General features: G+C 41.9%; 1 protein-coding gene across 5 annotated transcripts in view; it reads right to left on the bottom strand.

The window, feature by feature from the left end:
• Nucleotides 1-13,725, bottom strand: part of ralgapa2 (Ral GTPase activating protein catalytic subunit alpha 2) — a 233,987-nt gene that overhangs the window by 10,579 nt on the left and 209,683 nt on the right. For 2 of the 5 annotated variants that reach the window (XM_060934311.1, XM_060934314.1), the window contains exon 39: nucleotides 4,509-4,633. In XM_060934311.1, coding sequence (XP_060790294.1) covers nucleotides 4,509-4,633 — 125 coding nt within the window. Of the gene's footprint in view, nucleotides 1-2,020; nucleotides 2,336-2,439; nucleotides 2,747-4,508; nucleotides 4,634-13,725 lie in introns of those variants that run through there. The other 3 variants (XM_060934313.1, XM_060934310.1, XM_060934312.1) reach the window with 3 other exon arrangements.

Raw genomic sequence — 13,725 nt, 5'->3', positions numbered from 1 at the left:
TGGGTGATTATTGACCCCAGTCTTTCATTCGAAACGCACATTGATAACATCACCCGGATAGCTTTCTTTCATCTCAGAAATATTGCTAAGATAAGAAATTTAATGTCACTACATGACGCAGAAAAACTAGTTCATGCTTTTGTTACCTCTAGTTTGGATTATTGTAATGCCTTACTGTCTGGATGTTCCAATAAGTGCATAAACAAGCTCCAGTTAGTTCAAAATGCAGCAGCAAGAGTCCTTACTAGAACTAGAAAATATGACCACATCACACCTGTCTTATTTCACACTGCATTGGCTCCCAATCAAATTTCGTATTGATTATAAAATACTACTATTGACCTTTAAACCACTGAATGGTCTCGCACCACAGTACCTGAGTGAACTTCTGCTCCTCTATGACCCGCCACGCCTACTTAGATCAAAAGGTGCAGGCTATCTACTGGTACCTCGTATAGTGAAGGCTACATCAGGGGGCAGAGCCTTTTCTTACAAAGCCCCACAGTTATGGAACAGCCTTCCAAGTAGTGTTCAGGAATCAGACACAGTCTCATTGTTTAAGTCTAGGCTGAAAACATATCTGTTTAGTCAAGCCTTTTGTTAATGGTGTTTATGAGGTAAAGGTGTAGATCTGGAGGGTCCTCAGACATAGAGTGTTTTGGTAAACTGGGATGTATGGATGCTGTCAGTCCCCCACTCGCTTGCTCACTCGAGTTTGTTGACAGTGTAGTGGCTGGCTGCTTTATGTCCTGGGGCTCCCTCATGCCTGTGTTACCTTCTGGCTCTCCCCTTTTAGTTATGCTGTCATAGTTAGTTGCCGGAGTCCCTGCTTGTACTCAGTGCAATATGTATACTGTTCCTACTTATGCAGGTGACATTGAGCATACCTAACAACCTATGTTTTCTTTCCCTCCCCCCAAAATCTGTCCCTCTGAGTTACATGGAGTCAACAGGAAATCTTTTGGTGGAGACCTCGACTGGCTATCGTAGCCTGCAGGGAATCGGCCGTCAGACATTCTGTCGCATGTCCCAGACCCGGTGAAATGTAACTGAATTGTCTTGGCCAGCCCCAAGGGTCCCATCTGCATCCCATCATTGCTGAGGAGTGTGCTCCCATCACCCAATCAAGCATCCAGCCAGAGCAGGTCATGATATTTTTTAACCATATTAACATGCCATTGTTGTGTATTATGCCTGATGTCAAGACTCTCGTCTCTGCAAGCCTACCACACAGACTTGATACTTGTGTCATTTTTAGGGCATACCTAACAACCTGTGTTTCTCCCCCCAATCTGTCCCTCTGAGTTACATGTCGGTCCTGGAATCGAGATGCTGACCTCTTCTGCCCCTCGGACCTGCTTGATCCATCCTGGTACCCTGTGTCTGGTTGGAGTCTTATCGCATCGCTCCTGTGGAGGACGGCCCCATGAGGACAGTTGAAAGTTACACCTGGAGGACGCTCTGGACTCTTACAGTAATGCTTTTATGGCTGAGGACTACAGTTGACTTGCTAACTTTAGGACTGCGGTTGTCATGAACAGTTTTGCACTCAAGTTTCCATCAATGAAGAGTTACATCAACAAAACTGTCATGTTAAAACTGTTAATGTTATAGTCATGCTGTCTGTTGTTGCCCAAATGAGGATGGGTTCCCTTTTGAGTCTGGTTCCTCTCGAGGTTTCTTCCTCATGTCGTCTGAGGGAGTTTTTCCTTGCCACCGTCGCCACAGGCTTGCTCATTGGGGATAGATTAGGGATAAAATTAGCTCATGTTTTAAGTCGTTCAAATTCTGTAAAGCTGCTTTGCGACAATGTTTATTGTTAAAAGCGCTATACAAATAAGCTTGACTTAATTCTGATTTGGATATGGTACCTCGATGTCATCTACTGCAAAACAATCCGACCCATCTCAAACAAGTTGGCAGCAAGTTATAGCTAATAGTAATAAGTTTTCAGGGGCTTAAAAAAAGGGGGGGGGTTAACACAAATAAAAGGCATACAATTATACAAAAAATACACAAAGGTAATTATAGTTCAGCAGTAAACATGGAGAATGTATTTTGACTCTCAACTCATACAACATCCGTCTTACAATTAAAAAAAGTTACAGGTGGTACACAAACACTGGCTCAAGGTGTGTACAGAGGTCACAGTGTCACTGTGCTACAGGCACATGCAGGGTCAACCAAACTGAGAACACTTGACAGATAAAGGTTTGGGTGATGAGGCATACAGGGATGACATGCCTAAATAAGGAAATGGGGAAAAAAGGCTTACACTCCAGTTTAGCCCAAGAGCACTCCATGTCCCAAATCATGCCTGGCCATCTCCTGCCCGCTGTCATGGATGAGATGTTAATGAAGAATGGAGCAGGTATACACAAAATACACACACTGCCACACACACACACTTAGTGCAACCTGACATTAATGGCACTTTTATGAGGCACAATAAGGAGAGATTCCTGCTGGGAAAGCAGTGGTGGTTTAATATCCAGCCCAGCCATTAAAGTCAAATCACTCTCAGCCACAAGTACCCTTTTTATACATTAATAATCTTTAATAATAAATAACAGTCAGTGGTAAAACGTTTCTATACATTTAGCATGGAATACTTTGCATGATTCTTTGCTGTAGGTGTGTGTTGGTTCATCGCAGGCATGTCCATTTTTGTTCCAAATTGGGCAGGCTCATACATGGTTCAAAATTGAAAATTATTTTTTTTTTAACAGAATCATTTTCAAAATAGCTGAGAGAGAGACAGAGAGAGAGAGAGAGAGAGAGAGAGAGAGAGAATTTCACATTTGCAGAATTATAACTGACTACAAATTTCATCCAGAAGAAGCCCACTCCATTAACCTTGCCTACGCTACATAACATCATTTTAAACCTGGTCTTGCATTATGTTCAGCAAACCTTCAGCTTCAGCAACAATGACCAGATCAAATACACGAGGGTGATGTGGGTTAAAAAAAAAAAAAAAAAAAAAAAAGTGTGCACATTGGTGAACTGTCTCAGTCATGGCGTAGAATGGGACTCCACAGCACTTAGGCAAGGGTGACAATAGCATGGACAAGTGTGTGGACTGTTTAACGTTGCGCTTTAGGTTAAAACAGAGGTCTTGATGGCGATTTTTACTGGCTTTTCAAAAATAAAGTGGTCGTTGCTACGGAAATACACCCCAGCGACACCCAGCTTCTGGGCTAGTAATCAGAATTCTTTAGTGCAATTACTTTAGAAACCGTACAAATATTTGATCCAGTCTGCAGGTCTTGACAAATTGCAAAATTCTGGCTAAAAGATGAGGAGTTCACCCGTTTTAATAAATTACAAGGCACATCTCTTCGTGCCATTTCTCTCCAAAGCATGCAGTAAACACTCCAAATTTTTCTAAATACATGAACAGCAGCATGAACCAAACTAGAGAATAATACGTATTAGATTTCTTTACTATATAACGTACAAATTGTTTTGGAAAAACACTAGAAGTGAATAAGATGCAGACGTCATTTTGATTTTATGCTACTGCCCATAGGCAGGCTGTACAGGGGCAAGTTCCCTTTCACCGCATCGAGTCTGCAGACTTAATCCAGGCCTGCTGTATAATCTACCTTTAGTACGATCTGACACTATCGTTCTTTGTCTTCTGTACACACACTGAAGTGTAAAAAAAAAAAAAAACAGCCAAACAACTGTAAAAACTACACGTCAAACACAGCTCCTGCAGGAGCAATGTTTATAATTCACACCGTGTGTTTTACGTAGGAGGGGCATTACAGTGTACCGACAGATTTGGCTAGACCCATGTGCTTATGACGGATGAAACTATTAATCCTTGATCTCGCGCAAACTGTGGCTTAGTCTTTTTTCCAGGACTGCACGATTAATTTCACGACACGATTCAGGTGTCAAGTGGAGTTGAACTGGCATTACACAGATCTCAAGTCGAATGGTTATATTTCACTGTATAAAAAAAGTTTAATGATGAAGTGTTGCTATTTCATTTTATTGTGAAGCTATGCTCTGGAGTCAGGCTGACAATTTAAATTTAAAAAGAGACAGTTCAACAATATGCTTATTATACAACCTCTATGAAGTGGATTCAGCCCTACTGATTATCTTGTGTGTATATATATATATATGTTCCTGACATGCATTTGGATGTCCCTTGCTATTTCCTGGCAGTTTTCCCCCCTCACACATTTTGCCTGGTTAACACAAACTCTGTTTAACATAAACACACCTGTTACACTAAGACTGAGTGAATGCCTGTTTACTATTAGCATGTCATTATACTAACACATTCAGTTCAGGCACATGAACACTGTACGAGTGAACAATCCCTTTAAGATTTGGCGCTAATAGTGCCAGCTGGACTGCGCACACATGCACGCACATGTCTTGGTAAAGAGCAGGATGGAAAAATAGCAGAGAAGAGACAGGTGTGGCAAGGACAGGGTATGTGTCAGATCTTGAGAGAGAGAGAGAGAGAGAAATAAAGAGACTCTTACCTGTTGCACTCATTGGATAATAGGTGGGGGTGGGTGAGAAGACCTGGGCAGCAAAATCCTCAAATGTCAGGTTTTCCTTGTGGTTCAGAATGATGGCCTCCAGATAGAGAGCCCGCTCTTCATAGCTGAGAGAATGTTTGTTAGGAAAAACTAGTCTGGTAGAAGGAAAGAAATGGAAAAATATATGCGCACTAAAAACTTTACATCAGTGCAATCTTATTTGGCAAAAAACATGACAATGGGACTGGTATGTATCTGCTTAGGCAAGATGCATACTTTGGTTTTATAGACTTGGCCTTATAGACATTAAAGCCTAACATATGGATTTTATAGACATTCTGCCGAACAATGGACAGGGTATTCGAACATTCTATAAGGAAACACAAAGCCCAAGACTCAATCCGTTTGAACAATTCAATTAAAGAAAACTAGCAGAATGCAAATCACACTGAAGCCTCTTCTTATAATCTCCTTATTATATCTTAATAAAGAGCTCAAAATATAAACTTAATCTACTTGTGCAAACAATGAGCTTCTTTCCCACAGACTAACAAATTACTGATGCCATATGAGGCAAAACAAAATGCTAAAATTATGAAACAACAAGGATAACAGAAAAGTTAGGACAAAAGTATAGATTTATATCCAATTACATTGTATCAACCATCCATGTTTTTAATTCACATGATTTTTCATCATCTTAGCAAATAATATTTGCTACTTACACCCTAGTGGTTAGCATGTCCACCTATCGACCGGGACATCGTGAATTCTACTTGTGGTCGGGTCGTACCAAAGTCCATCATAAAAACGGTACCTACTGCCAAGGCATGCAGTAATACAGATGTGAGTAGGGAGTCAAAGTCTCACGGTTACCAGAGGACCAGCCCCCCTACTGTAACCCCAGCTATGTAATAGGCAAGAGGCCTAGGGCTACTGAAACGGAGATTGGCGCCACCCAATGTGCCTTAAAGTGCATATCACGGGTAAATTCAGGAGCAAGATCAATGTAATTCTCCTATTTTATATTAAACTTTGGTCAAATATCTGTCACATTTTGTGCAATTTTTTTTTACTTTGCGCAATACCAGAAAAATTCAGTTGAAATCAAGCCATTTGAGGCGAATTGGTCCGCCTCTGAAAAAACTTGGCATTTGAATTTCCCGGCAAACATTGATTTTTGTGACGTCACATGCGGGATGCCTCCTTCTGAATCCTACGTCAGCGCGGATTTGTTTATGAGAAAACGGCCGTATTATTTACATCCCCGGTGTTGTCTCCGTCGTCCTCACTACTTGAATCATCATCAAATCCAAACAGATGAAGCCCCAATTCTGACATCTTATTATATTCTTCATCCAAAGGTGAAGTAACATTACACTCAGGTGACAATTCCATATTTCAGTACAAAATCGCTAGCTGCTAAACTTGGTCTACACAGGCTGTGCACTGAAACCGTGCAAGCTCTCTCAGCCTGCTGGCGCTTCCGCAGGTGACGTCACGAATCTGGCTCCAGACTCCCTTGGGATTTTTCCGGACGCATTTTGTTATTTTATTTTTTTCTGCTGTAGACAGATGGCCTTGTGCAAAATTACCCTTCTGGAGGAGTGTGTAAAGGGACATTCTTTCATATAAAAAAAAACCTACTGTAAATTGGTCCAGGATATGCACTTTAAGGGCCTGGTTAGTACTGGGACGACAGACTGCCTGGGAGGACCAGGTCTTGGCATGGGAGGGACTTTGACACCCTTAAGGCAATTACATTATATGATGGTAGTTTTGTGGTACAGTGAAAGGCAGAAGGGTGGAATAAACGATAATTGAGGCTCATATTTGTACCACTGCTTTTCTTTGAGCTTTTCCTCTGTGATCTCACTAAACAACACCTGGTTCAGGTAGTGATCGAGCACACTATTTTACTTTCATTCAAGTTCAGCATTTCAACAATGCCAACTAGTGGAGCAGAGCATTACAGTAAACTTACTCAGATGTTACCTTAATATAGAGGTGACTGCTGTAATCATATTAGCTGTTTTGCCACCATCAATACCATTAAACATGGTTTTACTAATAGATAGTTTCACAAGAATCACCTCCCCTTACAGGCACTCACACCAAGGCATTGTTTCTTCAGATGTTTTACTCATGCAGGTCATGCCTGAGTAAATCATGTTCACACAGACAACACTCAGCATTACATACTATAGATGTCTTCGTGCGATGTCTAATTTATTCCATGTTTTCAGGATTTACTGTAGCTACATTAGCTATACTGAAATAAAAAATAATAATAATAATCATCAAGTGCCATGAGGAGATTTTACTGCCTCTGCACCATGCTAGATAGACCACACTGTCTGGGTATAAGGAAAGACTACAGAGATTAGAAGTTTATTAGTAAAAGTGTTAATAATTTGAATAATCTTACAGTTTTTAAAATGATTCAATTTATTGAAATTATTGAACGTTTGTTGCAGCCCTATCACTCTTCCATTCCCATTTAAATCCAAGTCTAGGCTTTATCTGTGCTTTTGGTCCGTAAGGTTAAATCTGAAATCTGGAATTTGGCTCCAGTCTTTCTCCGTTTCTCTCCAGGATTCCTTTGCTCATTTCTAAAAGGAAGCTCGAAGTGGTATATATACACCGGTACGGTACAGAGCCACTTATCTCCCTTTCAATCTATGTGGAGAAAATAATTAAACAAAAAGATTAAAATAAAAAATATGAGGGGAAAAAACAAACACTGTCTAGTGTGTTTTTTTTTTTGACTGTAGTGTGGTCCTGTGCAACTTACACACAAGTTTCAAGGTTATGATGTATTGCTTAATGGGTTAATTATGGCACTAGCAATTTTGCCCTAGATTTGAGGAGTAGGTCCTGATTCATGAAACAAGGAGATAAGGTGTGTGGAAAAACATCAAGAATGATAATCATTTTACGACTGAAATTTAATTCTACTTTCAAACTCACTGGCTTACAGGTCATTCCAGATATGAGGCAAGCATCTACATTTGCAGTTAACAGTACACAGAAGTGGAAGAGCAGGTGTTTCTCAATATGGGCTTTGACATGCACAGCTACTACACTTGAACTGTGTGCGCTCACCTCTTCCATGATCTCTCAGCTTTTATACAAACCTGCAGTACAATTTCATCAAGTAATGATTTATGCCACTGTGCACTCTAAGGAGCTGTGTATGTATGACAGCTGAAAGGTATGAATAATTGCAAAAAAAACCAAAACCCAAGAACAAATAATGAAAGATTGTGTGTGTGTGTGTGTGTGTGTGTGTGTTAGCAGAGATGCTGATGACTCTAATGACTAGGCTGGAGTGGAAGCCGGGCTGTCTACATGCCTGCCTGCTGAATTTCTGAAGGACCCCACCGATGCCATTCCCAACTCAGTAGGGAGGCTGCTTATGCTGCCAGGAGCTAGACTGTTGCCAAGGCCCCTGCACTTCATCATGACCATGCTGCCTGTCACACACCCCTCCGAGTATGTGACTGAGAGTGCGCGCGCGTGTGCGTGCGCCACGTGCCGGCGCAGCAGGGGCTTAGGCAGCCATGACAAATTGTTGAAAAGGTCCCTCTGAACCCAGTACTGACAAGCACCTGAGCCTGAGGGCTGTACACGAGGAGAGAGCAATCTGCTCCACTCCTGTTCTTTCTCACTTCATCCCTACATCACCATAAAGTGGCAAAGAGAAGACAGTGGCGCGCAAAAAAAAAAAAAAAAACAACCAAACACCACAACCACAGTCCTGCAAAACAACACCACATACACTTTTGGCTCTACACAACAATAGCATAAATCATTTAATCATTACCTGTTGAGTCTTAGAACACAAACAGTGGAGCTGTGTAATTGACAATTTCTGACTTCTTAAAAAAAAAATCTCACTTAGATGCTATGGCAATGTGAATCATATTGTAATAATTGATTACTTCTAGGGATTAAGGAAGAAAAGACAGACATTCTCTAAAACGGGGAGAATATTGACTGAGCAAATTTTAAGCTCGGCTTGGTATACAGAGAATTAAGCGAAATGACAAAACATCTGTGTGAGCAAGAAAGAAAACAGTGAAAAAAAAATACTAGGAAAAAGAAAATGGGATATGAGAACAGGAATAAGGGTGAGGGATAATAACCCTGATCTCACTAGGTCAACACAGCCATATGGCGCTCCATTATGGGCTACGCAGATGACACAAGTGTGCCTCTGCTATTGAGATTCCTAAAGCAAATATTGACTCGAGGCTGAACCACCACTGGCCACAGCCTCCACTCTGCTTCCTGTGTACTCCCCCGCATTTCAGAGATGAAGAGAAGCAGGAAGAGAGACGGAGGACACAAAAGAGCGACGATCAATAACAAGCATGTACACCAAACACGGAGAAGCTAATAGGTGAACAGGCAAGATAGGCTCCTAATAAATTATCTGTAACCCATCTTTGGTGGCATGTTAACACAAACGTTCTGTAACCACTGGACATGGGCTTGGAATTTTTGAGTCATTCTATCTCATCTTCCCTCTCTCCCACCTAGACACTCAGTAAGTCTAACTGTTGTGCACTGGGTACAGCCTGTTCTGTTGAATACATGCGTTACGGAGAGGTAAATGCTGGCTATGTGCATTAATTCAATAAAGTGGAAGACTGTGATGTGGGCAAGACAGCAACCATCAGTAAACTGATCTGATGCTATCTGTGTGGGAGGCTAACAGTGGCAGCATCTGTCAGCATCCAACCCAGATTACAGTACAAAGACCAGCATACTAAACCTACATAATAATTTAAGCATGACTAAAATTAAGCCTTTTTTTTTTTTTAGCTTTACATACCAGTAACGGTTACTACAGATTCTGCACAATTTAACAACACAGAAGGTTTGGAATTTTCCAATGAACTGTAATCCAAGTCATCCCTAAAACACCTGGGATGGAAAAACACATTCAGGTGGTAACTAAGCAATGTGTGAGCAGGGAATTTCCAAAAGTGTTCATTGCTCCAGTGTCTCTCTGTACCCTGGATGAAAATATGAAATGTTCTAAAGGCGAAAAATGAAAAACTTTTGTAAGAAGCATAGACTAGTGTGAGCACAGTGACAGGAGCACAGATTTAAAACCACCCTGCCATGTAAAATAATGTGATGACCTCACTGGCGCACAGGTCAGCCTGTGGGGAGACTGGAAATGAGGGGGAAGGAAGAAAGAGAGAAAAGGAAACACAATGGCACTGCTGTAGCAGAGAAACAGACAGCTTAAATCCACTTAATGGAGAAAAACATCCTCTAAGCATTTTGCAGAAAGGCTTTAACAGATAATGCGCTTTTTCTACTCTTGGTGGCTCCTTTGCCACCCTATGATGCACCAGGTGACAAAGCAGGGCATTAAGAGTCAGATAAAGCAGAAGCCTGGGGAACAACTCTGACTCATCCAGCAATTACAGATGGGCATAAACAAACTCGACTCTTCTGGTTAAATTTGTCAGCCAAGGACATGGATTCAGCACACTGAAAAACCTGATGTTAGAAGTATTAGAATAAATGTAATAGTAAGACAATGGTAAGGATGATTCCTGACATGTAAAGCCATTTATTGACGTGTGTTTTAGTGTGCATTTGTGTGTGAGGAAGCATGCAAGTGTACAGGTCTGAGACTGAGAGTGCATCGTGTTGTCCAGATGGTTAGGGGTGGTCACTGGGGAATTGAGAGGTCAATCAGTTTGGTGGATCAAAGCCAAGGTCAGGTGGCAGTGGTGGCCACGTTCAAGGTGCACGGAGACTCAGATGGCCTCTCATTAGCAGTCCACTCAGGCCCCAGCACCCCCCGGGACTTCAGAGGCCACCCCACCCTTATACTCCTCCCCTTTGGTCCCCTGTCAGACTATTCAACAATAGAGCTTGCCACACTGGAGACCAGGCCCTGGGTACAACCTCATCGACACAGGGTCATGGCGCCAGCTAGACACTGCACATAAATCTGTCATTAAGACATATGCATAAAAAAAGGTTATGACCATCATTACAACAGAAAACACAGAGTTAAATGTATAACCTAGCTGAGAATCCAGCGTGCCTTTCAATCACAATCGAGATCAGCATTCTGTGAAATAGTCATTTAAAGATGGGATGTTTCATGATCTATGGAAACATTTCCTCTATTTAGGGAGAGCTGGACTGATAACATAAAGTATAATTCCTAATTAAAATAAACCTGAACGCTATAAAACTGTTTTTATTACATTCTTTTGGGGAACTAATTTGAGTGAGGAGACTGAAAGTGTGAAAGCCATCACTTCAGCATTCTCTCTTCACATTTATTTAACATGGAGTTTATTAAAGGTGGGAGCTGAAAACTTCACTGGAAAACCTGAGCAAAGACTGAACATGAGACAAGCAAATATTATTGAGTCAAAGCATAAGCGCCAATCAGGTTCAATACAAAATGTCTTCTGTTAATGTACCAGTTTATCCGGGAAATGTGGTGCCAAGTGAATTTACATATTTTTATAATTTGGATTTCTTGATGTTTAAAGGTGTGTGGGTGTTTGGGGTTGGGGGGGGGGGGGTGTTGTGAAATTCTCTCATATCATCTCTAGCCGCTTTATCCTGTTCTACAGGGTCGCAGGCAAGCTGGAGCCTATCCCAGCTGACTATGGGCGAAAGGCGGGGTACACCCTGGACAAGTCGCCAGGTCATCACAGGGCTGACACAGACAACCATTCACACTCGCATTCACACCTACGGTCAATTTAGAGCAGTGGTCCCCAAACTACGGCCCGCCTCCACATTTTGACCGGCCCCCTGAACAATACCAGAGATGCATTATGATTTTTTTTTTCAGTCTGGCCGTGTGATCGCGACTTGTACATGCATAGAAATGTAACATTCTATTCCACCCTTCTGCAGTCTGTGCCATATCTGAAACCCCTCCCTCAAAAAAAAAAAAAAAATCCTGGACACACCACTGTCAAATAACACGGAATAATGGCGAAAAGATTAGGTAAGAGAAAAATAGATTCAGAATGCAGGGTATTTAACCTGCAGTGGACAAACGATTATTTTTTTGTTCAATGCAAAGAAAAGGCTGTTTGTCTCATCTGTCAAGAGACAGTGGCTGTATTCAAAGAATACAATCTGCGCCGACACTATGAATCCCGTCACAAAGACAAGCATGATGGCTTGCAAGGCCAAATGCGAGCAGACAAACTCTCAAAGCTAAAAAGTATACTGTTAGCTCAGCAGAATACATTTGTACGCCAAGCTCAGCTGAACCAGTCGTCTGTTCGAGCGAGCTTTCGGGTTGCTCAACTGATAGCTAGCAGCGGTAAACCTTTCACTGATGGAGAATTTGTCAAGAAATGTTTGAATGCTGTCGTGGAGGAGGTGTGTCCCGAGAAGAAAGATGTCTTTAATGCCGTGAGTCTGTCGGCGACTACAATCACAAGACGCATTGAAGAACTTGGGGGTAATGTATATGCCCAGCTGCAGCAGAAGACGAAAGAATATGACTTTTTTTCATTAGCACTGGATGAGAGCACGGATGTGCAGGACACAGCGCAGCTGCTAATTTTTATTCGTGGAGTTAGCGCAAACTTTGAAATGTGCAAGGATCTGGCAGCCCTCCAAAGTCTCAAAGGGACTACGACGGGGGAGGATATTTTTGGCAAAGTATGCCAAACCATGGAAGACTTGAACCTGGACTGGTCAAAGCTTGTTAGCATCACGACTGACGGAGCTCCTAGTATGGTGGGCGCGTCTCGGGGTCTGATCGGGCTCGTGAACCGGGAGATGGAAGAACGGGGTCTTATCGCCCCGCTACAAGTCCACTGCCTAATTCACCAGCAAGCACTGTGCTGCAAAGTGTTGAAGTGGGATTCTGTCATGAAGGTTGTGGCGTCATGCATAAACTTCATCAGGGCAAACGGACTTAAACACAGGCAGTTCCAACAATTCCTGTCTGAACTGGAGTCTGCGCATGGCGATGTGCTTTACTACACAGAGGTCAGATGGTTGAGCCGCGGCAGAGTTTTGAGGCGTTTTTACGAGCTGCTACTGGAGATAAACGCATTTCTTCATTCAAAAGACAAAACGGTCCCCGAGCTGATCGACCCAGAATGGAAATGGCACCTAGCATTTTTAACAGACGTGACAGAAATACTGAACAGCCTTAACTTGCAGCTACAAGGCCAAGGGAAACTAATCTGCGACATGTATTCCCACATAAAAGCATTTGAGGTGAAACTAGCGCTGCTTTTGGATCAAGTGAAAAACAACAACTTCATCCATCTTCCTGCTACCCAAAACCTCTCTGCAGAGAACCCAGCGGTCCTGTTCCCAGCTGAAAAGTGTGTGGAAGCACTGGAAATGCTGAAGGCGGAGTTCGGTGTGCGATTCCGTGAACTACATGTTAATGCAAAAGATATCCGCCTTTTCCAGAACCCCTTTGTTTCCGACATTGATGAAGCCCAGCCTTCTTATCAGTTTGAGTTGGCCGAGTTACAGAACTGTGATGCCCTGAAAGATGCATTCAAGCCCAACAGTCTCATTGACTTCTATGCCGCCCTCCCAAACAACACGTACCCAAACATTAAAAAACACGCAATGAAGATGTCCACAGTTTTTGGCAGCACGTATATCTGTGAGCAAACCTTTTCACGCATGAACCACCTGAAAACTCCGATGAGATCAAGACTGACAGATGAACATCATCAGTGTTTGAGACTTGCTATGACTAAAATGGAACCTGACATTGAACTTCTCACCAGCCAGATGCAGGCCCACAGTTCACACTGATGAACATATATAGGTAAGCTTACTTTTCTGACTTGAACGAGCCATTCTGAGTACAAACAAATATAATCATAATGAAATCTACTGAGATAAAATCCGTTCTACAACCATACTGGTAGTGAAATGTATCGTGTTGGTAGGTGTTGGTATCAGTTCGGTTTCATAGCCTGCTTGCTTTCTGGTTTTCAGAGTGAAGATGATGAGAGAGAGCTGCAAACAGTTGTGTCTACAAGAAAGTTAATGTTCCATGGTCTTTTTTTCTGTGAAAAACTTGAAAAGGGTTATTATTTATTTCATAAATAGTGTTATTTATTTAATTAATAATGTTATTATTTATTTTCTGATTTTTTTTTCCTGTCAAGATCCCAGAAAGGGTTAATTTTTGGTTATGTGTGGCTTTCTGGAAAACAATAAATGTTTACGT

Source organism: Neoarius graeffei, chromosome 11, assembly GCF_027579695.1.
Source record: "Neoarius graeffei isolate fNeoGra1 chromosome 11, fNeoGra1.pri, whole genome shotgun sequence".
Lineage (NCBI taxonomy): Eukaryota > Metazoa > Chordata > Actinopteri > Siluriformes > Ariidae > Neoarius > Neoarius graeffei.
The sequence above is the reverse complement of the archived record's forward strand: the minus strand, read 5'-3'. Positions and strand labels throughout refer to the sequence as shown.